General features: G+C 38.8%; 2 protein-coding genes across 6 annotated transcripts; both read left to right on the top strand.

Moving 5' to 3' along the window:
• The first annotated feature begins 102 nt into the window (after positions 1-102).
• slf2 (SMC5-SMC6 complex localization factor 2) lies at positions 103-11,491 on the top strand. 4 transcript variants are annotated; one of them, XM_068327065.1, is made up of 19 exons: positions 103-214; positions 1,236-1,548; positions 2,491-2,533; positions 3,001-4,397; positions 4,504-4,589; positions 4,700-4,813; positions 4,907-5,074; positions 5,282-5,387; positions 5,473-5,560; positions 5,651-5,792; positions 5,901-5,988; positions 6,102-6,278; positions 7,608-7,702; positions 7,953-8,040; positions 8,175-8,294; positions 8,428-8,505; positions 8,667-8,753; positions 9,773-9,841; positions 9,987-11,491. In XM_068327065.1, exons 1-19 carry the CDS (start codon positions 171-173, stop codon positions 10,278-10,280), a joined length of 3,597 nt encoding a protein of 1,198 aa, XP_068183166.1. In that variant the 5' UTR covers positions 103-170; the 3' UTR covers positions 10,281-11,491. The 4 variants fall into 4 exon arrangements, with proteins under 4 accessions (XP_068183166.1, XP_068183167.1, XP_068183165.1 ...); XM_068327066.1 differs by having other exon boundaries at positions 122-214; positions 1,233-1,548; positions 3,004-4,397; XM_068327064.1 differs by having other exon boundaries at positions 122-214; positions 1,233-1,548.
• A 453-nt stretch (positions 11,492-11,944) lies between these two features.
• washc2c (WASH complex subunit 2C) lies at positions 11,945-22,944 on the top strand. 2 transcript variants are annotated; one of them, XM_068327836.1, is made up of 31 exons: positions 11,945-12,073; positions 13,231-13,374; positions 13,504-13,668; positions 13,809-13,877; positions 13,976-14,149; positions 14,229-14,322; positions 14,403-14,464; positions 14,564-14,620; positions 14,710-14,796; positions 15,122-15,206; positions 15,375-15,434; positions 15,551-15,687; positions 15,794-15,884; positions 15,980-16,033; positions 16,116-16,289; positions 16,395-16,540; positions 16,662-16,772; positions 17,812-17,904; positions 17,986-18,087; positions 18,181-18,288; positions 18,385-18,551; positions 18,676-18,793; positions 18,961-19,380; positions 19,466-19,588; positions 19,752-19,853; positions 19,999-20,073; positions 20,304-20,363; positions 20,867-21,085; positions 21,199-21,882; positions 21,965-22,136; positions 22,270-22,944. In XM_068327836.1, exons 2-31 carry the CDS (start codon positions 13,231-13,233, stop codon positions 22,413-22,415), a joined length of 4,299 nt encoding a protein of 1,432 aa, XP_068183937.1. In that variant the 5' UTR covers positions 11,945-12,073; the 3' UTR covers positions 22,416-22,944. The 2 variants fall into 2 exon arrangements, with proteins under 2 accessions (XP_068183937.1, XP_068183938.1); XM_068327837.1 differs by lacking the exon at positions 20,304-20,363.
• Positions 22,945-23,284: the final 340 nt, after the last annotated feature.

Below are 23,284 nucleotides of genomic sequence, written 5' to 3'. Positions count from 1 at the left end.
TGTCGTTGTCATATCCCGTTCAACCGGGATATGAATCCTGTTGGACTCAAAGATCCATAATGCAATGGCGCTACCGACAGATTCGATTGGCTGCGCGCGCGAGATGGTTTTGGGGTTGGTCCTCTGAATCACTTTGTCACTGGAATCTGTCGGTATGGAGAGTTTGCTAAATGGACAAAATGATTCGTGGAACAGAAATTCACGGTAGCACGCGGTAGGAAAAGCTAAATATTTACCTTGACTATGTTGTTACGTTGTAAAGTTAAACGTACACTGAGTACTTCCTGAAACATCTGCTGGCACATATAAAATTAGCATTAGCAGGGCTATGGTAAACCTATCCAAGTGTTACACGCTAGACCGCCTTCTAACCTACATTATGCTAATACGTAGTTTAATGCAACATAAGGCTAATTAATAACACTGCTACGTCGCTGAAATTATGATTCGCGCTCAAATGGCTCCAGCTAGCATCAATTACCTCTTTGTGTTATTAGCATGAGCATTGCTAATATTGTTGTCTCGGATTAAGGTTTGTCAGTCGGTACGACTGAATGATATCTTGCCAAAGCGTCACAGCCGCAGGTTAAAACCTCCATTAGTCTTAATTACAGTCACCATCAGTCGTGTCGTGACTCTAGTAGGTTGCAATTGGTAAGTAAGTAGTAATGAACTAGCAGGTGACTTCCTGTTTCAGGCCAAGGACACATAACTGGCGTTGGCTGCATTATTTCCTTTGAACTGTAAAGCAATTACAAGAATAACCTAAACTTGCGGTAATAGCCGTTATAAAGATTCAAATTTATTCATTCTTATATAGCCCAGATTCACAGGAAATGTACCAAAAGGGCTTTACAATCTGCACATGGACGATATCCCTCTGAACTTTGTGTGCTGCGAGCTATTTCGTTATTTTGAAACTGCACAGATTCTAACACAATAGCCCAAACATGATCCGCTCCTCTTCTGGTTTTCTTTCAATGCGAGGAATAAAGTGGGTCAGTGACATTTCTTGTATGTTTTTAACTATACACCTTATTATGTAGTAAGAGAGGGACTGTTTTACACTGAGAGAAAATGTTTTTGTAAGGCAGCTACAAACTGTTAGTTGAATGCAACAATCTATCTATAAATTCTACCATCACTTTGACTAAATATTACTTAGGATGTGCAAATTTACCAGAGTGGAATGCATAAATAGGATCTATACATTCATCAAGCTTTGCTCCCAGCAGCCCTGTTTACACCGGTGCCTCATCCAATCAGCTGCATCCCATGCCGAGGGACAGGGTTGTCCATTCTGCTCACCTGCCGGGATCTTCCTGTTCATCACTACCTGTTGTTGGTCCAGCTAACAAAGGAACTGCGGCTCAAAGACCAAACTCCACACCTCGTAATGGCTATCATTCTGCATCCCATCAGTTTATGAAGGACTTAAGCAATCACTCCCCATCTTCCCACATCAGGAGAGACCAAGTGACTGAACCTTCGGTTAATTTGGTCTCAGGGAGGGAAAATGCAACTGCACAAAGACAAGAATTCATCAAGGTATTTTTGTCTCTTTTGAATATGACTATTGATGAAAATTATGTTTTAAAATTGTTGTTTGGACTGCACCAAGCCTTGTCATGTTGCATTGTTGTGGCTATTAGCATTTGCCCAGTTGGGCTCAGTTCAATGATGTGATGAATTTTATACGTTCAATCGAGTTCCAGCGTCCCCCTGTGACCACATCGGTTGTGGCTCAGGGGGTTAGAGTAGGTTGTCCAATAACTACATCCCAGCTCAAACCCTGATCATCCCAGTTATTGTCTGCTAGTGTGTCCTTGAGCACAATACACTTTACCCTCTTCTGCCTCTACTGAGACACACTTGTGTATGAATGTGTTGTGCGTGGTGGTGGTCGGTAAGACATGGCATGGATTGGCAACCACGTTTCCATCAGTATGCCTGCAGGCTGCTGTGGCTGCAGATGTAGTTTACCATCACCAGTGTGACTGTGGAGTGAGTAACTAATGGATTCAGTGTAATGCTTTGAGTCCCGAGAAATAAGAGCTATAAACATCCTATTAATTATTATGTTATTTTTAATTACCCCTGAACAGTGGAGCAGCTCAACAACTTTGGTCAGGTTCTCTCAAAAAGTAGTCCTGAGGGGCTGCCAGCCTTCTTTGAATACTCACTTTTATGACAGATTAGTGATTCCACATTGTCTGTCATGCACAGTACTGTAGCCCGTTTGTGTAAATTTGATCATAATGTGTTGGCAAACATTATTTCAAGAATAACGTTAGGGTTATATGTCTCCAACTTTTACTACAAGTGAGTTCCAAGGCAAGCTTGTCGGTATGGGACAGTGTAATATTTTCTCAGGGAGAGCTGTTTCTCTTAGATTTGTTGGTGATGTAAGGACACCTAGTAACTGTAATTGTAATTACATTAAAACTTATTGTCATTTAGAATTCACTAAATAAGTTTTTCTTTTTTTAGGACACACATCACAAACGGACACCAAGTGAAGCGTCAATTCCAGGTAATATTTTCCAATACGTAATTTCATATTGTAACACTGTAAAGGCATTTTGCATATGTGCATTGCTTTCGTAATTTCCCTTCGGGGATCAGATCAGTATATAAAATTTAAAAAAAAAAATCATTGATGTGAGTTACAGATGTTGGTAGATTCAAAAGAAACTCACTTTTGCATATGTGCTAGTAATCATTATCCACCACAAGGTATGAGGAGGGAAATAGAACGTTTTCAGTCTCTCTTTCAGGTGTCATTTCCTGAGGTCAATTAAAAAACTCTTATTAGTTAGAATAGTATTTCTTCACAAATCTTCCGATTCACAGCAACCAGGTTATAAATGGCCTTTTGCTTTTTTGGGATTTATGTCGCTTTTATAGGTGTGTGTGTGTGCATGCATGCATGGGTGGATATGTGTGCATGCATGCGTACGTCCATATATTTGCTTGTTTACTCTTTTCTATTTCCAACAGTAGACCGGAATCATTCGTTTCAGAAGAGGTGTCGAGTTTTGGAAGACAGTGACAAAAGTGTCAAAAAAACACATCTTCAGGGTGAATACAATGGCAGAGTACAGACCTCAGAATCCACAGTTGGCAACTTGGATCACAGTTCATTAGCATCTCAGTCATCTTCAGGGCATTCCCCAGTCTTGGAACTGTCTCTCAAAACTACAGATAACCTTCTGTGCACAGAACCAACAAGTGGCCATTCATCATATTTGGAACTATTGTCTACATTTAAGTCTACCCAGCCATCACCCTGCACACCTTCATCACCCAAACAGTGTCTAAAGAAGCAACCGTCAGTGGGAGCAAAGCAAGTCTCTATAAAGTCAATAAAAGAACATTTGTTGAAAACAAGTGAGGCGAGTAATAAAAGGAGTATATCAAGCTCCTTTTCAGTCTCCAGGGATCCCAAAAAGGACATTGGTAGCTCACCTAATTTTTATGTCCAAAGGTGCCCCACCTCTGGTCATGTGCACTCTAATACCTCACATGCAAATGATTTCAGGAGTAAGACAGACAGTACCATTAATAAGTCCATTTCCAAATCTAATTCAAGCTGTCACACAGTGAAACAGACTAAAGTTGCTCGCTCACAACGATCTATACCAGTCCCTGATGATATAAATGAGCTTTTCACCCCTGATCCCAGGACCTATGTGATCTACCATACCCATCACACAGCAAAGCCCAAGATAAATGGGGCAACAAAAAACTTCTCCACTTCAGACAAAAGTCATTCTGACAAAACTATGTCCAGCTCCAGTACCACAGTAAATGGATCGTCATGTTGCACAACACAAAATGTCACAGTCGTGGAGTCTTCTCATGCAGCAGACACCAAAGTGTCCTTGTCATCAGCATGTCACCCGTACGTCTCCTTGCCAAGAGTAACTTTAGAGCGGGCAAATCTTGAAAACATAAACGCATTCTCCCCTAAACATGGGAAATCCAGAAACAGGCCTGAAGTCACTTGTGACAAACTGGATAATTGTGAGACTGTTCAGCTTGATGTGACACGAAGCGAACATCTTCCTTACAATGTGAAACCATGCACTTCACATATGGACATCACTGACACTGGTCAAACATCTGCACCTCATAGTTCTCAGTCGCCCCTGCTGGAAAAGGAGCCAAGTGAAACAGGCAGACGAGAGGTTAATGAAGAGGATCTTTTAGATGTTGAGCTCGACCTGGACTCTGCTTTAGATTTGGGGCTTACCCAGAGCTCCCATAGCAGTGAGGAGGAGCAACTGCTTTCGTTGCAGGAAATGATGGAGCCTGTTAAGAAGCTCCCAGTTACACCTGTGAAAGAAACTTTCACAGAGCCAAGTCCACCTGGATGTCACGGACAGTCAAAAATTGTAAGCTCCATGAGACATACCCAAAATATTAAGTTATAAATACTTGATAATCCAACTCACTGATTTCAGTTTACGTTGATGTTAAACATTGTCTGCTATGTTCTAGAAAGAGCTGCGGCCATTCACCACAAAGTCAGGCACTTATAAGAACAACCTTGATCAGATGCTGAAAGAAATTAACTCCAATAAAAGGTATGTTATTCAGTGAAGTTCACTTGCATTACATTTTTTTCCATTGCCATTTTGCTACAGAAGTGGTACAAACGAAGTTTGATTTTTCCATCTTTTTTGTCTTCCATTAGATCAAAAGAGATTGAAACAAAACTTCTAACTGCATGTAAAGAGGACCTGTTGAGGATTGCTGAATACGAGGAGGCTGAGGAGAACCGGGAGGAGGGGATCTCCGACGAACAAAAGTAACCTACTCAGAAAAATAGTAGAACTTGTAACTATCACAACACTTCCAATGTATTCTGTATTTTTATGTTTTCCTCTGATGTGCTTTCTAGGGAATTCCTGCAGCGATACTCATTGATGTCTAGTGCAATAAAGGAAGTGCCTCCAGGAGAAGTAGTGTTCAACCTGGAGAAATTTGGCCGAATCTTCAATTCTGACACACTAGAACTTCGACAAATCGCAGTCAATCCTCATGGGCCAGCACAGAAAACATTGCTTTGGTAAGATGTTTTTGTTTGTATAGACAATACAGAAGTTCCAGACATTCAAAATATTTCATCAACTACCAACAAACTTTAATGTGGTAATTATTGTCCCCTTTGGAAAAATGTACTTGCTAACTAACATTTTAAATAAATTTTGTTTTTGTCTCAATTTTATAATTTTGCTGGTCTTACTTGTCCACATTTTTCCTTGTCCTCCTTCAGGTCCAGCCCCGCTCAATTGAAGCTGCATCTAAATATTGGATTGTTCCAGGAAGCTTACGACGGTCATTTGCCATGTCCAATTGCAGTTACAAGTTTTTTATTCAAGGTATGTTCCAAACACATCTAATCTCTCAAAAGCGATTTTAGTCCAAATATTAGCATTGGTAGTTATTCTTTATAAATTTTTACAGATGATGTCTGTCCATCCTGAGAGAATGGTCTCTGAAAAGATACTGCAAGCTCTCTGTGACATTGCCTGCACTGCAGCTTATCAGATAGGTCTGTACATCCCACTTCAATACAGGCATATTCACAGATGTTTAGCTTTTCCTCCCTACAACATTAACATTTCTTTGTATGCTCACTCAGTGAAAAATGGAAGCCAGAAGTTTAAGGTTTGGGTACCTAGTTTGGCTGATATGGCACTAGTCTTGTTGAATATGGGAGCTGCATTTGTTACTCTCTTCCCTTTTGAGGATCTTCAGCCTGCATTCACAGAAGGTGACTTGCTGTAAGTAAAACTATTCATTCATTTCTTCAAAGCAAAAAATGTGACCTTCACGCTCTTTATTTGACACCTTTTAATTTCATGCCATTGACTTTTTGTTCATATCTGTAGGGATTGTGTCTTTATCAAGAGTGAGGATCCCTCCAGTAACACGGAACAGATCCCTTTCCCTGAACACAATTACAACAACATTTTGAAGGTGGGGTGCAAAAGAAATGGCCTAATGTCTATGAAAAGCGGAGTCTATCAGGAAACACAATTACACCATTCAGGTCATTCATGATTTTTGTTCTCCTGTCTTCTCATCTGTAGTACCTGTCTTACTGTATGGCCCTCTGTCCACGGGCGTACAGTGATGATGAGCTGTTGTTACTGCTAACTATGCTAGGAAGGGTGAACATGGACACGCGGCTCATTCTCCAGTCTAGTGTGGAGCTTTACCCACTACAGTACAAAATTGTCAACAACATCAGGGACTGGAACACCATGGTTAGTTCAAATGTTTCTCATCCCTTCACTTCCACTCATTGAAAAGTTACATGAGATTCATAAATGTCCAGTAGTAACTTGACCTACGACTCGGCAGATGAGTTTTTTGGGAAGCCATCGCTCGGTCTTTATTTTTGTGTGACATACAAAAAAAAAAAAAAAAAAAGGAGCAATTGATGCTTTGGGACACAAACGGCAGTTGTTGGATGGATACAACATCAGCTGAGTTGAGCCCGGATCCCACGAGTTGTCCACGGAGTAAAGATGTAGCTCATGTGTTGTCGTGACTTTTGCGTTTCCTTTCATTTTTTATCTTTGTTTGCATGATTTATATATAATTAGTTATGCTCAGAATGAGTATGCATGTCTATTGGCTAATTTAAAAAATTTGTGTGTGTGTGTGTGTGTGTGTGTATCTGTATATATCTGTATAGAGATATAGATTTAGATATATAATTTTTTAGGGGGGTTGGGGGGCTTTTTTACAAGGCTGAAATGGATTGAAATTATTTTAGTGGGAAAAATTTGTCTGAATAATGAGTAGTTTGACTTATGAGCTCAGTCACAGAACGAATTAAACTCGTATATCAAGGTACTACTGTATCATACACAAACAAAGGATTTATAGATTCAGTGAGTCCTCAGCTCACCTGTGCTTCAACAGAAAGATAAATATTTGTTTTCTGTTAAAAATATTTGAAAACAGTTGTGATCTTCAGAGGAATAGTCAGGTGGAAAAACTAGAGGAGTAAACAAATGATTGCTACTATTATAGGTAGCTGATTTATGCAGTTGTACAATCTACTGGGTATCATTATTGAAGATCTACAGCAGTAATTAAAGTACAGTATGTACAACATGTACATGTTGTACATACTATAGATTTACTCTCTTCTTCAGCTACACATTCAAAGCAGTAACAACTGAAGACTTCTCTGTTATTCTACATTTGGAGTTTATAATCAGGCTCTGCAGATAACTGAAAATAAACCATTTTTCTACATTTAGTACCGGCATCCTGTCATAATGTTTTTAAAAATTCATTATTCTGTGAATGTTTCGTTTGTCGGCTTAATTGTAAAGTCATTTGAAGTGATCTTATCAAAATATAGTTTGACTTGCTGTTGATGAGATAATATTGAGTTATTATCAATTCTTGCCAACAAACTGGGAACTCCTGGGGAATGACTACTTCAAATTCTAAGTATTTTTGTATGCATAAACAAATCACAGAATATTTGGTCATAAAAACCGGTGTCAAGTCATGGAAATCCTTTGGCCAAAATGTTGTCAGTGAATTGGTTAATCATACAGTGTTTGTGTTACTAGCTGCCAAGAGTCTGTCTGGCCATGACAGATGTGACTGATGACCACCATAATATGTGCCAGCTAGTTCAACTGCTGCCTGACAACACACGTGGGAAGTAAGTCCTTTTATCCACTGCTTTAATCCATTTGTATTGTCAGTAACCTTCAGATTACCACCGCTATATCCGCCGCAGTGAGTCACGGGGAGCTGGAGCCTATCTCGTCGGCATAGGGCGTGAGGCAGGGGACACTCCGGGCACGACGCCAGTGCACCGCGGAGCCACACACAAAAACATATTTTGTAATATTTTGAAATATTCACTGTATTTCTTTTACGCTAACTCGTCTCCTTTTTTTTCCCCTTAGGGAATTGCGACAGCATCTGAGCCTGTCCATGATCTCCAAGCTGTTAGATGGACATTGTACCTACAGACCTACAGAAAATCAGATTCAGGTATGTTGTTATTCCTATCTTAGTGTGTGACAGAAAGAGAGTCTGTATTTTCTATTAGGTTATTTGAATTACTTTCAATTTAAAAAATTACTTTAGTGCTACTTCTCTCTTACTTTGTGCCCTGCAATACTTAGCTCAATGATTTGAGGCCTTACCTACGTCGTATGCGACCCACCACACTTCTCCAAAGCACGCTAAGCTCCTGTAGGAGGAGTCAGAAAATTGTGGAAGATATGGGCTCCCTCGATCAACAGGTGGGCAATGCCTTTACCCCAGAATGTCTTGTTGGGCTTTCTTTTTAATGGTCATGTGTATAATTTTAGCTATAATTTGTGTCAACAATAAATATTATGCTCACAACAACTGGATGTTTATCATGTTTTTCAGTCCTACTACCTCTGCTATAGTCTTCTGACTTTGGCGAATGAAGCCTCCAATTTTCAGATCTTCCCAGCTCATCAAAAGGTGTGAAAAATAATTTCTGATTTTATTTTTATCTTTTTATTTTCAACAGGTTAGTTATCATCAACTTTACTTTTTTTAAATGTATACATTGTGTATATCCTCTTGTAATGTATGCTATGTATTGTGTTATGTTAATGCTTTTGTTTTTTCTTCCCTCTTAGGAGCAACTGCTGCTTCTGTGCACTGAACTAGAAATACATGTTAAGTGCGATATCAGAGAGAGTCAGAAATGTCTTTACCGGAGCAAGGTGAGTGTGCCTAAAAAAAAAGGGAAGGCATTTTTGTGTTGATTTGAATCCAAGCAGTTTTTTAAAAAATCCTTTCATATTTTAGGGCAGTCTTGACAGAAGTGTATTTGTTTTGCAACTAGAGATAAAACAAAATAACCACAGGAATACATTATTGATATGAATGACTAAAATGTATGATCAACTCTGGCATCCTGTTTTTATTCACCAGAAAGTAACCAAAACAAACCTCAACTAGAACCAATGCAGTCACAGACTTCAACAACCAGCTTTTACCATGACCTACTGTACTTGCATAGGTCAAAGATCAAAGCTAGTGCCCTGACCTACTGTCACTGATGGTCTTACTTACACTGGCCGTCTCCCTCATCTTTCTATCTTATCTGGTTCCTGAGTGTACAAAAGTTGAAATTTGACCTTGACCCAGTTTTCTCAAGGTCAAGCTCATCATCTAATTTTCATCCCCTTTGCCACCCAAGTAATGTGCATTTTGTTTCATCTTTCTATCTGCAACGGTTGCGAAGATATTTGGTGGACATACAAACAGACGGACAAACATACGAACACTGACAATTACAATACATCACCCCTTTGAAGCTGGATGTAATGATCACGAAAGTGGTATAACGGCAGTACCGTACACATGTGAACGTAATACATCTTTATTAACAATAATGCCTTCTACCAAGTATTGGTCCAACACATTCTCATTGCCATCTGGTCCCTATTCAGTCATTTTCATCAGAATTGGGCTGCAGCTAAAGATTATGTTCATTATTAATTAATAATATGTAGGTTTCATGATTTTTTGTGTGTGCAGCCACACACAAAAGACTTTTTATACGACCATTATTGACAAAAGAAAAGACGCCAATCCATATATTTAAGACCTCAGGAAACCAGAACAAGACAATTTTTAAAAGTGGTAGAATTTTATTTTAGTCAATAAAAGTGACTAATACTGTAATTATACATCAGGAATCAAAACATTATCTTTAAGTCCGCTTTTCTCCTTCCAGGTAAAGGACTTGGTGGCAAGAATCTACACTAAGTGGCAGATACTCCTCCGGAGAACAAGACCTCTCCATGTACAGTAGCCACTCTTAATATAACTATTCATACCATTGTCCTCTTAAAAGATAAAACATTAATTGATTCAGTCACACTAAGTCATGTAATTGTTAAAAGTTAAAAGTTTTTTGTAATTCTGATTTTGTCACGTTGCTCCTGCAGGATAAGCTGTATGATTATTGGCAGCCTCTGCCTGTTGATAAACTGACAAGTAGCCAGGAACAGCGTGACATGGATGACAGGGATGATGGACAGCAACCTATGATGCAGGACATCAATGGAGAAGAATCCAGTGGAACAGTAGAAAATGAGGTTGTAATGATTTCTGTCAAAGAGGAGAAGGACGACAGAGATGATATAAGTGACAACACAATGCCAGAGGAAATGGAGGATAACAGAAGTATGGACGACACAACTGAGGCGCAGCACTCAGCAGAATTCATACACGGGATGTGAACCAAGAGATGGAGCCCCAAAGAGACAGGACTTGGAAGCAGTCAAACTTATAGAAGAGCAATTAAAAGCTGGAAATGTAGGGCACACTGAGGCTGAGACAAGAGAATCTTCTCTCAGCTTAACCAGGTAGCACCATATGACTTTGTGTCATATATAATTTTTTATTCAGTTTCAGTTCTTTAGTACCGTAGTTGTTTTAACATAAGCTCAGGTTGCACTACATTTACCATCACCCTTGTTTTACTGTTAACATGATTATTGGTTTAATATTCATGAATAAAATTAACATAAAAGATCCAAAAATTGTAGAAGACTAAGGTCAAAAATAGTGCAGCACAAGACAAAATATTTAATAGGTTGTAATTAAGCCTTGATGGAAAGTGAAGTACTTCTGTTATGCACTGTGAAGTACTTCTGTTATGCACTGTGCGTAAAATGTTTGTACATGCTGTATTTAAATGTAATGACAGCCCCTGCTCATTTGCAGGGAAAGCTCTATTTTTTTTCTCATTTAATGAAATATAGCAAATTAACAAAAATATTTTCAGAAATTGTGTTGAACATGTTGTTACCATCTAACTGAAAAGCTTGTCAAAGTATATATATATAAATTGTAGATATTGTGCTGAAAATGGGTGGAAGCACATGTTTCTCCAGAAGTTGTAAATGATGTGTTTCTTTTTGGTGCATCTAATTTTCAGGGTTACCAGAATCTGGTGCATGAAAACTGTTGCACATGCATCAGTTTTATTTTCTTTGTAAGAGTCTATATTGTAAGAATTTCAGTGCTGTGTTCAATGTTTCAACTTTGTTAAATTTCTCTCTGGAGAAAATAGTTTTAATTGCAATGTGTTTTATACTTTTTGCCAAATCCACAAAATAAACTTATTACAACATAACATCTTTATCTTTTATATAACATCTCAGGCAAATTTTTCTGCTACCACTGTTATGAGAAATAATAAACTTTAAAAATATGCAGTGAGTGTTTATCTTAGCCTCCATAACTACAAAACCAACGAAATTCACAAAAGTGTCCTGATTGTCAGTGTGATGTTTTTGTAGTCATTCATGTAAGAACTGATCAAAACCACATATTTTAGTAACAAAAATTTCAATTAAAGGTGATTAAGCAGAAGCATTACTTGCTATTTCAGTGGCCAACAATGTATGTTAGAAAACGTGTATTTTAGGCTGTCGTGATAATCAGATTGATTACATCAACTATGATTTAAATACACTCTGTTTCGATGTATTATCTGTTGGTAAATAAATTATAAACCTTCTCGAACACCTGTGTATAACATTTTTCAGGGTCATATAGAGAAGAAGAATAAGAATGTACTGTACTACCATGACCATGTGAGTTTCCCTGTGGAAATTAAATTGTGATCTTCCGCATCCCTGATCCTGCAGCACTCAGAGAGGAAACCTCAGGGGAGTTCAGCTCATTATCCACAACTTTAACATGTCTTTACCACACACAAGAAAAAAATATTAAAGTTACCACATTAAAAATATAAAATAAAAAAGAATGCCTAGACACGATAAATAGAGGAAATCACCGACCAAAAGCCTTTTTAGGGTTAGTACGTTTGGTTTGTTCCACACCGCCCCACTTTCGCTTGGTTGCTAGGCAACTGTAGTCAGGTGACTGTCTGCAGACTTAACATGGCTGACCTGTCAGAAGACCAATGAGGGAGGGCCAAATTTAACATAATCGATCTTTTTTTTTAGGTCTTTCCTCACCACGATCAGCGGCTGCGGACAGCAGTTGACCTGAGGCGTTCAAGGTAAGCACAACTACCTCATATTTGGTTGAATAAATCACTTATCGCGATGTACAGCTGTAAGTAACTGTGTGGTAGCTAGCGAAGTTAAGCTAGCTGCTAGCCAAATAGTCCCTGCTAACTCCTCTTGAAGCACATTTGTGTTTCATTTCAGATGTAGTTTGAGGAAATAGCAATTGATCAACTTCTGGAGTTTCCCCTCCGCTCATGTGTAACATGATGACCAATGCTAGCTTCTTTTACGCAAGTGCAGCAGTAAGAAATACATCAGAAAGTGAATCACGTTTTAAGTTCAAATGTAGTGTTTTTTGAGATGGCACCTTTGAGTTGCTGGAAATCAAGATCATTATCTTCACATGGAGAGCGACAGACAGTACCCCATGATCAAGACATCAATATCAGTCAACACTTTGAATGCATCGCGTTAGCGTCACTCATTAGACAGGGTTACTTTTTGGACTTTTTTCACCTTGTATGTCCAGATCACACATTAAAACATTCGAACGGTTTATTTCACAGAGAGCAGGTTTTTAACCTTTGACCACGGGGCAGTGCTTCAACCAGGTTGTGCAGTTAGTTGGAGAAATCATGTGGGATTTATTTGTGCTTTGACATTTCACTGATTTTTTTTTTTTTACAAGAATGACACATAGTTATACACACAACTTTATGAGCAATGTAACACACGAATAAATCTAGTTTTAGAACATTGGCTATCTAAGTTTATATTAAACTAGTGCATTATTTTACTGAAAGCAATATTGTACTGTATACTTGAGTTGTTTAGTAGCAGTGATTCCTCCACCCCTGTATATTGTGAAATTAAAAGTGTTACTGTGCCCAAAGACGCCTCTTATCGAATGTAGCTCAATTGAAATGTCTTCAAATGACTTTACAACTATAGTTAACAATTTAGTCTTTTGACTTTAAGCATTCATGAAAATGCCCTGAATCTTATGCCCTCTAATGGATCTTTTATTTTCAAATAGTATCTCAGCTGCTTATCTCAAAGCAGAAACTGACCAAAATTTATAGATATGTGGCAACATTAGTATGTAATAAAAATATTTGTTTTTCTATTATGGTATATTTACAACATGCATTTATAATCCCTTAAGAATTCAAAATCACATCAATAGCCACAAGTGATCTGATTGCAGATGAGCAGGCTGCCAGATGGAATAGCAAACGGCCCAAGCACGGGTGAAAGATTAGAGAAAGATGCTCAGATTTGGGAGCGAGCCTGGACGGTTGAAGAGATGCGACAGAATAGCCACAACTGGTCCTTGGCTGCAGATTCAGGGGTAAGTCAGAAACTGCATCACAAGTTCTGTGTTTTCACATCTGAATAAAGTGTGCTCTGCTGTGGTGTAATGAAATTAACTCTGGAACTGTTGCAATCTTCATGACTGATTTTTTTTTCTTCTCCACAGCTCTTCCTCTTCCTCCAGGACTTCTCCCAGAGAATGCTGTCAAAGACCCATGAGATTGAAAAGCAGCTGGACAGTCTGATCCGTGACACCAAGGCCACTGACAGCTGCTTGCAGTCTGTCTTTAATGACTTTCTCATGCTTTCCAACACACAGTTTATAGAAAATGTAATGTATACAACTGAAAATTTTTGTTTCAACTTTGGTTTTGTTCTCTGACTTGTAACTTTTGGATCTCATGTGGTGGTTATACATGATTCCACTGCTCTGTTTACTAAAAAGTATTTTTACTTTGTGTCCTGTTCCAGAGAGTGTATGATGAAGAGGTAGAAGAAACTATACCTAAAGCAGATGCATTAGAGAGGCAGACTGAACAGGTAGGAAAAACAAATCCTGCCCCACCAGCATAAAAGATTTCAGTATTACCGTAGTGGAGTCTGTATTTCACTCTTAAAACCTCATGATTTCCTTGAAGGAAAAGACTCGAGAGCAGAAAGAGGCAGAACTGATCCCTAAGATGCAGGAAGCCGTGAAATACGGCCTGAATGTGCTGGATTCAGCTTTTGAACATCTGGATATCAAAGCAGGAAATTCTGACTCAGAAGATGAGGAAGTCACTGGTAGAGTTGAAGCCATTCTGGAGCCCACGGTGCGCTCTTAAGGACAAACGCTGTGATTTTTTTTTTCCATGCATGTGATTGCATGTATTGACCACCCTTTTCTTCTAGGACCTTTATGTGGACAGGCCACTTCCATATCTGATTGGTTCCAAGGCTTTCATGGAACAAGATGATGTTGGACTGGGTGATCTCTCAAGTGATGGTAATATATTCATTTCATTTTTAAGGCTTATACATTTTAGTGTTGATTTTCCTCATGTATGACTCTGATTGTATTCTCAGAAATGTCAGTTGACAATGACAGAGACAGTGTTATTGAGAGCGAAGACGGAAAAGATGCAGATGTAAGATATTTTATGTTTTTCTTTCACTGCAGATTTCATGAAATTTATTTATGCATGGGAAAATAAGCACTTTTTAAGAAAAATTTGTTCATGTTACAGCATTCAGATGCCGAATTAATTCAGGAGGAAGAGGAAGACCTTAATCATATTAAGAAGGTAATAAGGCCATATGTCTGTGAAACACAGAGATAGCATTTAAAATGAACAACTGTTTGATTTTGAAATCTTTTCTCGTGCTCATGCAGAAGTCATCCATCTTGAGTTACGAAGAAGATGAAGACGAGGATGAAGATTCTGACATATTCGGGGAATCGGATGAGGATGACACAAACGTATGCCCGAGACATTTTAAAGATGTCTTTTTCTGTATTGTTTATTAATACATCCCGCTAAACTGTGATCTATTGTAATTGTCAGTGTTTGTGTGTTCTCTGAAACCTCATGACAAATAGAATGCACCAGTTACATGTTGGATCATGGGTCATTTATTAAATGACCCTGACCTATGACAGTAGGTCAGGGTAAAAGTTTTAATTCAGGGGTGTCACGGGATGTTGCAGTCTCTGACTGCCTTGTTTGTTTGAAATGTTGCTACCCTGGAAAAACTACTCATGCTCTTCCTATGGTTACTTTTTTTTATTTTTTTATCACACTCAGAACACAGGCCCGTCATCTTTTGCTGCTGAACTTGCAGCCCGAATCAAAGGGGAACCGGTCAACAAACCAGAGGGAGATCGCGAATGTAAGTTCCTGTTATTATCAAGAAACTTGGTAATATATCATTCCATTTTTTTGGGTCTCTCCACTCTTTTTTTCTGTTATGCAACAGATTTACGTTGACATTAAGTGTGAGTGTTGTCATTGCATGTGCATGCTCATTTATGTTTTTATTCCTGACATGTCTTGAAAGCATTGACCTCTAAGAAGAAAACAAAAGGCAGGAAAGTGTCAAAGCCTGCAAAGCCGCAGGGTAGGACATTCAATCATCATCAGTTTATCTTTTCTTATTTAATTTTTCATTAAATATTTCTGCATCATGCCCATCATTCAAGGTTATGGAAATATGAATGTTCCTTCTATCTACAGCTGAAGAGGATGACGATGACATTTTTAAACCACCAAAAATGGATGATGATGTTGATGATGATAATGATATTTCCCCATTTGGAGGGAAAAGTGGCCTTTTCAGTGGAGGGAGAGGCCTGTTTGATGATGATGATGAGGTAAATTCAATTAAGTTTCAGAACCCTTATGCAGCCCGGTTCCTTGTTATGTAGACTCTGGGCTGCGGCCAGAATTTGATTTTTGCCACCTTGTGATGCCACTTAGGGTGATCTTTTCTCTGAGGCACCAAAGTCTTTTGTGTCCGAGGAGCAAAAGGTGGACACTGAGAGCTTAAAAAACAAAACTCAAACTGCAGGTAAGACAAATTTATAACCGCAAATGTTTACAAAGAAAAGATCAGAATAAAAATGTGGAAACTGACTGACCCAAAATCTTTATTGTCTGTTCAAGAATCTGACAAACCAGGAAAGAAGATTCCAGCTGGAGGCATAGCAATATTCCCAGGTAGAAGTGTTGACTTGTATGACTTTTCTTCCACAGCCTGCTTCATCTTCTTCATTCAAACCAAATCAAATTGTCTTCACAGATAACCTGTTCAATTCTGGGAATGACTCCGATTCAACGGAGAGCAAAGATAACAGAACCCCAGCTGCCCCCAGACATGTTCCTTTGGGAGTTGGCATTGGTGCCAGTGGGCTGTTTGATGAGGATGAGGATGATGACTTTTTCTCTAATACAAATCTCAAAACATCTGATTCTTGTAAGTCTATGAAAAGCAGGGCCTCAGTGCTACTATTAATGTATTGTATTCACTTCTCAAACCATTGTTTTTTGTTATTTTGTTGTTTTTGTTTTATTTTTTTAGTGGGACAGGAGAAACACAAACCTAAAACTCTTGACCTTTTCGACAAAGACGGTGAAGATGGTGATCTGTTTGGTAACAAGTTCAGCTCAACAGCTTATAGCCAGAAGGACACAGTGGAAGAAGATTCTAAGCATCCTGAGAAAAAGGTAAAAAAATAATTAACACCATTATTTGGAGTTTTAGTAGGTAGAATTGTATGTTTTTTTTCTGGTATATTTAAATAACAATTACATAACAATTATGTTGATAACTTGGTGTTGTTTTTAGATGCCAGCAGGAGCGATCTCTATGTTTGGTCCTGGAACTAAACACTTGCTCAGTGAGGGCCTGAAAAAACATCATTTGTCCACCAGCAAGGAGGCTGAGAAATCTGAGGAGGTTTGAATGCATCATTTTCTAACAGTAGAGACCAGTCAAAATCTAATTTGGTCTGTTTTCACATGCGAGATGCAAACCTTTGTCAACCCGATACTAGGCTGCAATAACCACAGTGTGTTCTTGCTGTCTTGCAGATTTTATGCACTGCCGCCTATGCATGAAAAAATGTCAGTGTTAATTGAATGTCAACTGAATTTAACTTTATTGAGTGTTAACTAAATTTTAAAGGAATTTCAGTCTGGATCTACCTTCTTACAGAGTTTAGTTTAACACGTTTGCTTTGTTTGATTGTTTGTTTTTGTCCTGATTGACTCACCAAATCATGCAGGCATGCATGCCGTTAAATGGACAAATTGCAACCTCTATTTTCATCTTTCAGTTTTTAAAGAGTTCATCTTTTTATTTTGAATCAGTACTTTCTATCAATCCTTAACCTTAACCTCATACAGTAGTACCTCAAGATACAAGCTGCTTGACGTACGAGTTATTCGAGATATGATATATCACTCTATCCATATTTTTTGTTTGACATACAAGATAAATCTGAGATAATAGTCGTGCTTCAGGACACAACTGCTAGCTGGTGGATGAATACATCAGCTGAGACCGCATCTCATTCTTTCCCTTGTGTTGGTGGATGGATACGGTTGATATCAATTGAGAACATCAGATCTGGTTCTCTTTTGCGGTGTAAAAATGTTGTGTGCATGTGTGTGCCTCACTTTTGCGTTGCTTTTCATACTTTATCAGGGTTTATATACACTGGTAAAGTGTCCTTGTCTATTGATTGATAAAAATAGTTTTTCTTTTCATAATTTAGGGGGTTTGGAGCTTCTTTACTAGACTGGAATGGATTAAAATTATTATTTTATTATATTTTATTGTATATTATTATTATAAAATTAGTTATTTTAAATGGAGAAATATTGTTTGACTTATGAGCTCAGTCACGGAACAACATAAAGACGTATCTAAAGGTACTACTGTACTTTAAAGAACTATATATGTTAATTTTTCATCTTTGTGCTGTGCCTTTCAGAGTGATTCTGCTCCAGATGCAGGAAAGGCTGCAGTCAAGCAGACTCCGATATCCCAGACCAGTGGCCTCTTCTCCGATGATGAAGATACGCCCGTAAAGCCCACAAACTTCATTGGAACAAATGACAATACTGTTTATCCACATGAAAATATAATATGTATCTGCCATCTCTAGGGATTTCTAACCATCCCAAAGAGTCAGTCAAAACCTGAAGCTACAAGCCTGGGCAAACCCAGCAAGGCTCCTGTGTCCTTATTTGATGATGAGGAAGAAGAGGTGAATACATAAGGAATTAATGGAATTAATTAATTTTAATTGTGTGTAGCTCCGCTTGATTCAGTACAATAAACGAGTTTCCTCACCTTACAGGACCTGTTCGTGTCTGCAGCAAAATCTAAACCCAAACATAGCCAAGTAAAGGCCTCCACACCTCAACCCAGTAAGACCTTCTCCACCTCCCTCTTCAGTGACGACGAGGTATGAGAAAGCAAAAGGAGCATCGCGCTGCTGCATGCTAATTGTAATTGAACACACAATATGATTTATTCATTCCCTGAATATTTTGAATTGCAGGACCAGTGGAGTTTTACAAGCAGTGCAGGAAAGCCAGAGGTCAAGGCTGGAGGGATGAAGCCTAGTGCCAGTGCTCCTTCCAGTCTCCCCAGTGCCGAAACATCTCAGAGAAGCTTATTTGATGATAATGATGTTGACGACCTGTTTGCTCCGACAAACGAATCAAGGTATGCATGATCATTATAGGAATCACCTCAGCTCAGTGTCATGATTCTACCGACATAACGTTACAGAATATGGTCTCTTTTTTTTCCCAAACTGTCTGTTGTTGTTATGTCATTCTTCACACAGTCAGAAAAAACCCCAGAGAGCTTCTCTCCTGTTTGAAGATGAGGATGATGAAGGGAAAGGAACCCTCTTTGGCGTCAAACCTGCTGTCAACACAAACCCGTCAGCCCCACCTACTAAAGTACAGACACTCATTTATTTCTTTTATTCGAAAGAAAAAGAATATTGTTTAAAGTGTCGCCAGTCCACTTGGGAGCAGTTTGATCAGCACAGAGTCAATCATTTCCATTTAATTTGAGTCAGCGCCTACGTGGGGATTAATTTATTTTAATTACCCATACTCTTCAGAGACCTGCTGCAGCCCCTGAGCCATCCACTCTGTTAGAGAAATCAGAGGAGCCTTTAGATGTGGGGACAGAAGCGGAGGACATGCCATCAGAGCTGGAGAAGCCAGCAGCAAAGAGCTCCGAGCCACCCTCCTCATCGCCATCACCAGAGAGCAGCAAAAGTAAGAAAAAGCCTCCTGGAGCAGTCAGTCTTTTCGGAGGCATCGATGTTTTTGCTACCAAACAGACAAAGAGTTTGTTGGATGAAGTTGGCGATGATGACGGCGTCCTATCCAAGGACAACCCACCGCAGAATGTTAAGAAGGAAGACAAAGCAAGAACAAACACAGTTAGTTTATTTGATGACGAGGAGGGAGACGAGACCGATTGGAATGAACCCATGTTCACACCAAACAAACCCACAGCCAGAAAAATACTAAAGGTTTGTACGATTTCTCAGAATACTTGGAATTTTTTTATTTGCATTTTTTCTGCGGTTTATTTTTACAACTAGTGTAATTTTTCAGTCTGCAGAGGATCAAGCAAAGAGCACACGAGTGTTCCAGGATGAAGAGCTGCTGTTTAGTCAGACACAGCAGAAGGACAATGACCCAGATGTTGACCTCTTTGCCACTTCAGGGAAAGCTGCCGTCAGTATATTACATATTTATCTTTTATTTGTTTTTTGTTTTTAATGTTTACATCCCGCTTCAAGTAGGTCAGGGTAAATTTTGAATTCTGGGATGTCGCAGTCTCTGACTGCATTGTTTTCTTTCATTGGAACCTATTAATGCATGACTATTTAATTTGTAGAGCTCCAAGCTCAGCTCAGTGAAGCCAGCAGCACAAAGTCTGTTTGCAGACGACGATGACGATGACCTGTTCAGCTCCGTTAAGCCACAAGTTCCCCCTCTGGTAGGAAGCTGATTAAAAAATTCTGATTAGAATTGTGCTGAATTCCTGTTGTTTATCCTTGAATAGGACAAAAATAAAACCAGTTTTTGATTTCCAGGAGATTATTTGAATCTCTCCTGTATTCTACTTTCATTGTCATTCACAGAAAATAACAGAGAAGCCCAGTAAACCTAAGGGCAAAGTACCAGTAGCAAGTCCAGAATCTGTAGCGGAGATCCAGGTATGTCTGCTGTGAACATATGTGTCGTAAAATAATAATCAATGCTGTTTTATTTCATTGTGGGGTAACACACATTTGTGGCAATTAGTTTGTTTAGGTGTTTGTTTTTCTTTGTTTTGTTTTGTTTTTTAATTTACTTTACGTATTTAAAGTGTGTAAAAAAAATTCTTCAATACAAGAAATGCTTTCATTAGATTAGATTCTTAACCTGCTGTAATTTGACCATGCAGAAACCTTCACCAAGTCCAGTTAAACCCAAAGATTCCTCATCAAGGATTGGGAAACTTCACGTAATATTTTTGTTTTTACTGAATCAGATGACTTTATTTCCTGACATTTCACTCAAAGTCTTCCTTCAAAGATTTCTATTTACACTCACACATTGTCTCTTAAGGTTTCCTCTATCTGGTCTTCTTTTTTGTGTTTCTATTTGGCTACAGCAGCATACTACTATAACAGTAAAGATAAATCCATGCTTTCATTTAAGTTGGCTTAAATGGATGAAAGTTTTGTTCTCTTTCTTTCCGTTTCGCATGCTGTTGCACCATCTTACTGTTATTTATGTCAATAATCATGCTTTACTGTCTGTCTGAAAGATCATGCTGCTTAGAACCACTTTGAGAAACTTGTATAATATACAATAAATTGAGAGTAACTTTACATTTATATTTTTAATTTTATTTAATGTGGACATTCTTGTAAATTACATTTTGTCTGTGCTCTGGATCGATTTTGTATTTTTTTTGCCTAAATAAAATAATTTTATTACCGCATCTAATTTGATCACATTCAGGCCAACCTGATGATCAACCCTGCTGCTTTGCTCCCTGGTGCCGTCCCCAGTCTGCCAGGGGCTGCAAGCGGACTCCCCAGAACAGCCCCTAGTTCCTCCTCTGGGGTGTCCAGCTTGAGCCCCAGCCCTGCCACAACTCCAATAGGAGCCCCGGCAGACCATGAAGGAGTGAGTTTTGACACCCCCGTCCAGGTCACAACACTGCAGAGCACCCAGAAGGTGGGTTTTTGATCCCTGAATATTGTATGTAGTAGCCAAACTGTTTATTCATCGCCATTCCACTGCGGAATTTCCTCTTGGACATTGTGAGAACACTTTTTTATTTGATGCAGACTCGTGCCAAAGTTTCTGCACAACGGAGACCCCAGTCCAGAGCAGCCAGGCAGCAAGCAGCCCAAAGATCATCAATGGGTAAAGATGTGCTGGATGGAGATCATCCCAGGCCAAACCCCAGTCTGCCTGGTTTAGACTTACATTTACCAGACAAGCCTCACATGGCAGATGCCAGTCCAACAATACTTAACTCAGCTACATCCACAGCCTCGCCTACTTCCCCACCTCCTCAGCCGTCTTTCTCTGAAGTAATCCCCAGGCCCTCTGTGCTGACACTACCAGAATCAACAAACCCTGGAAAGAAAGACTCTAGTAAAGACAGCAGCAATGCTGATGAGGATGACCTTTTTAGCTCCGGCAGTCTATTTGGGGACATCACTGTCAAAAACACACCCTCCCCGAGACAAACTACTAATGTAAAACAACCTCAGGCCGGTAGGGATGTGGGAGCAGTGAAAGAAAAAAATTCATCCTCCTCCATTTTTGATGACCACAGTGACCTTTTCCAAAAGGTCAAGCCAAGGGCATCCACTAAGAAATCTAAGAACTCACCATTTTTGGAAGAAGATGATGATGATGATGATGTGGACCTCTTTGGAGTGAGCAACAGTTCCACCCCCAACTCCACAAACAGCAAAGAATTTAAAAACAGCTCTAGTTTTTCAAACCAGGACATCTTTCAGGTACTTTTTATTTTACATGAGAGTACAGTAAACGTTTTATGTTATCATTTCTGTTTTCACAGGCTGAATTCTGTCTTCTCAGGATGAAATAGCCACTGTGCCTAAAGTTAACAAGAAGCACAAAGAGAAGACCCTTGATTCCAGCTTGTTTGATGACAACATAGACATTTTTGCTGACCTGACAGACACGTTTAAACCAAAACAGAAGTCAAAGACAAAGGGACAGACTAAGTCGATATTTGATGATGACATGGGTAAGGGGCAACAAAAAAGGCACCATTCTAGTTCATTACAAGTTCGATACTGTTACTTCTCTGTTCTACCTTTTGAAAACTTACCCTATTTAATCCAGAAATATTTTTATTTCCATGTCTCTGCTCTTTAAAGATGACATCTTCTCATCAAGCACATTAAAACCAGTAACAAAGACTCCCCAAAAACCAGCGAAAATGCCTCCGTCTCAAGAAGCCTCGACAGCAGCAGATACAAGCAACATATTTGATGATCCTCTTAATGCTCTTGGTGGGAACTGAACTGTTGCTTCTCAATGGCAGATTTGTACTATTGTTGATAAATTCTTTTGTCATTTGGATTGTTGGAAGATTGGAGATTGGACGCACTGTTGACAAGAGTATTTATTCATATGAATTCATATAAATACTGTGGTTTATTTTTGCCAGATAAAGTCTTAAATGAAAATTATTCCGGTCATCTTTTGACATCACTTACAAAACCATCTGAGCATTAGGTCTTGATATGGAACATTTATTAGATACTGTTAATCATTATACATGATAGCACTTTATAAGCATACTATATGCTCAGCCTCAAAGCCTGTAGAAATTATATGTTTTCTTTGTTTAGAAGTTGTTAATCATCTTGGCTTTTCCATGTTGAGATTCCATGTTTTTGGATTTGTGCCATATCATGGTTGAGTCATTTGTCTTAACACACTGTCATAGGTATTTTGATGTTTTTAATGATAAGAAAATCATCAATTTCTTAACTTTGGCCGTGAGGAAGTTCATTTTTAATAACTAAAGAGAAACATATTTCATTCTTTATCTGCAATCAGTGTGATTATTTCCAATTCACGTGTTAACTGGCAAAGTATTGACTCATGTCTGATAAGAGAAGGACTTCCATTCTAATGACATGAAACTTTGTGACTGTCAACACCATTCCTTTTCCAATTTTCGATGATAAGGGGCTGAAATGTTTTCGCAGAGTTTAGTTTTAAAGCAAAAAAAGAGGAAAGTGCTGTTTCACTAACTTTTATAGAGAACCCACTTGCCTGTTATAAACTTCAGAACATCCCAAAAGCTGGGAAAGCATAATACATGGAGCAAAAGTAGAAGTCGCACAAGTATATCGTGTACTCTACGACGTGACATTTTTCATC

Source organism: Antennarius striatus, chromosome 11 (genome assembly GCF_040054535.1).
Source record: "Antennarius striatus isolate MH-2024 chromosome 11, ASM4005453v1, whole genome shotgun sequence".
NCBI classification, from domain to species: domain Eukaryota; kingdom Metazoa; phylum Chordata; class Actinopteri; order Lophiiformes; family Antennariidae; genus Antennarius; species Antennarius striatus.
This window is presented reverse-complemented; position numbering and strand designations above follow the sequence as displayed.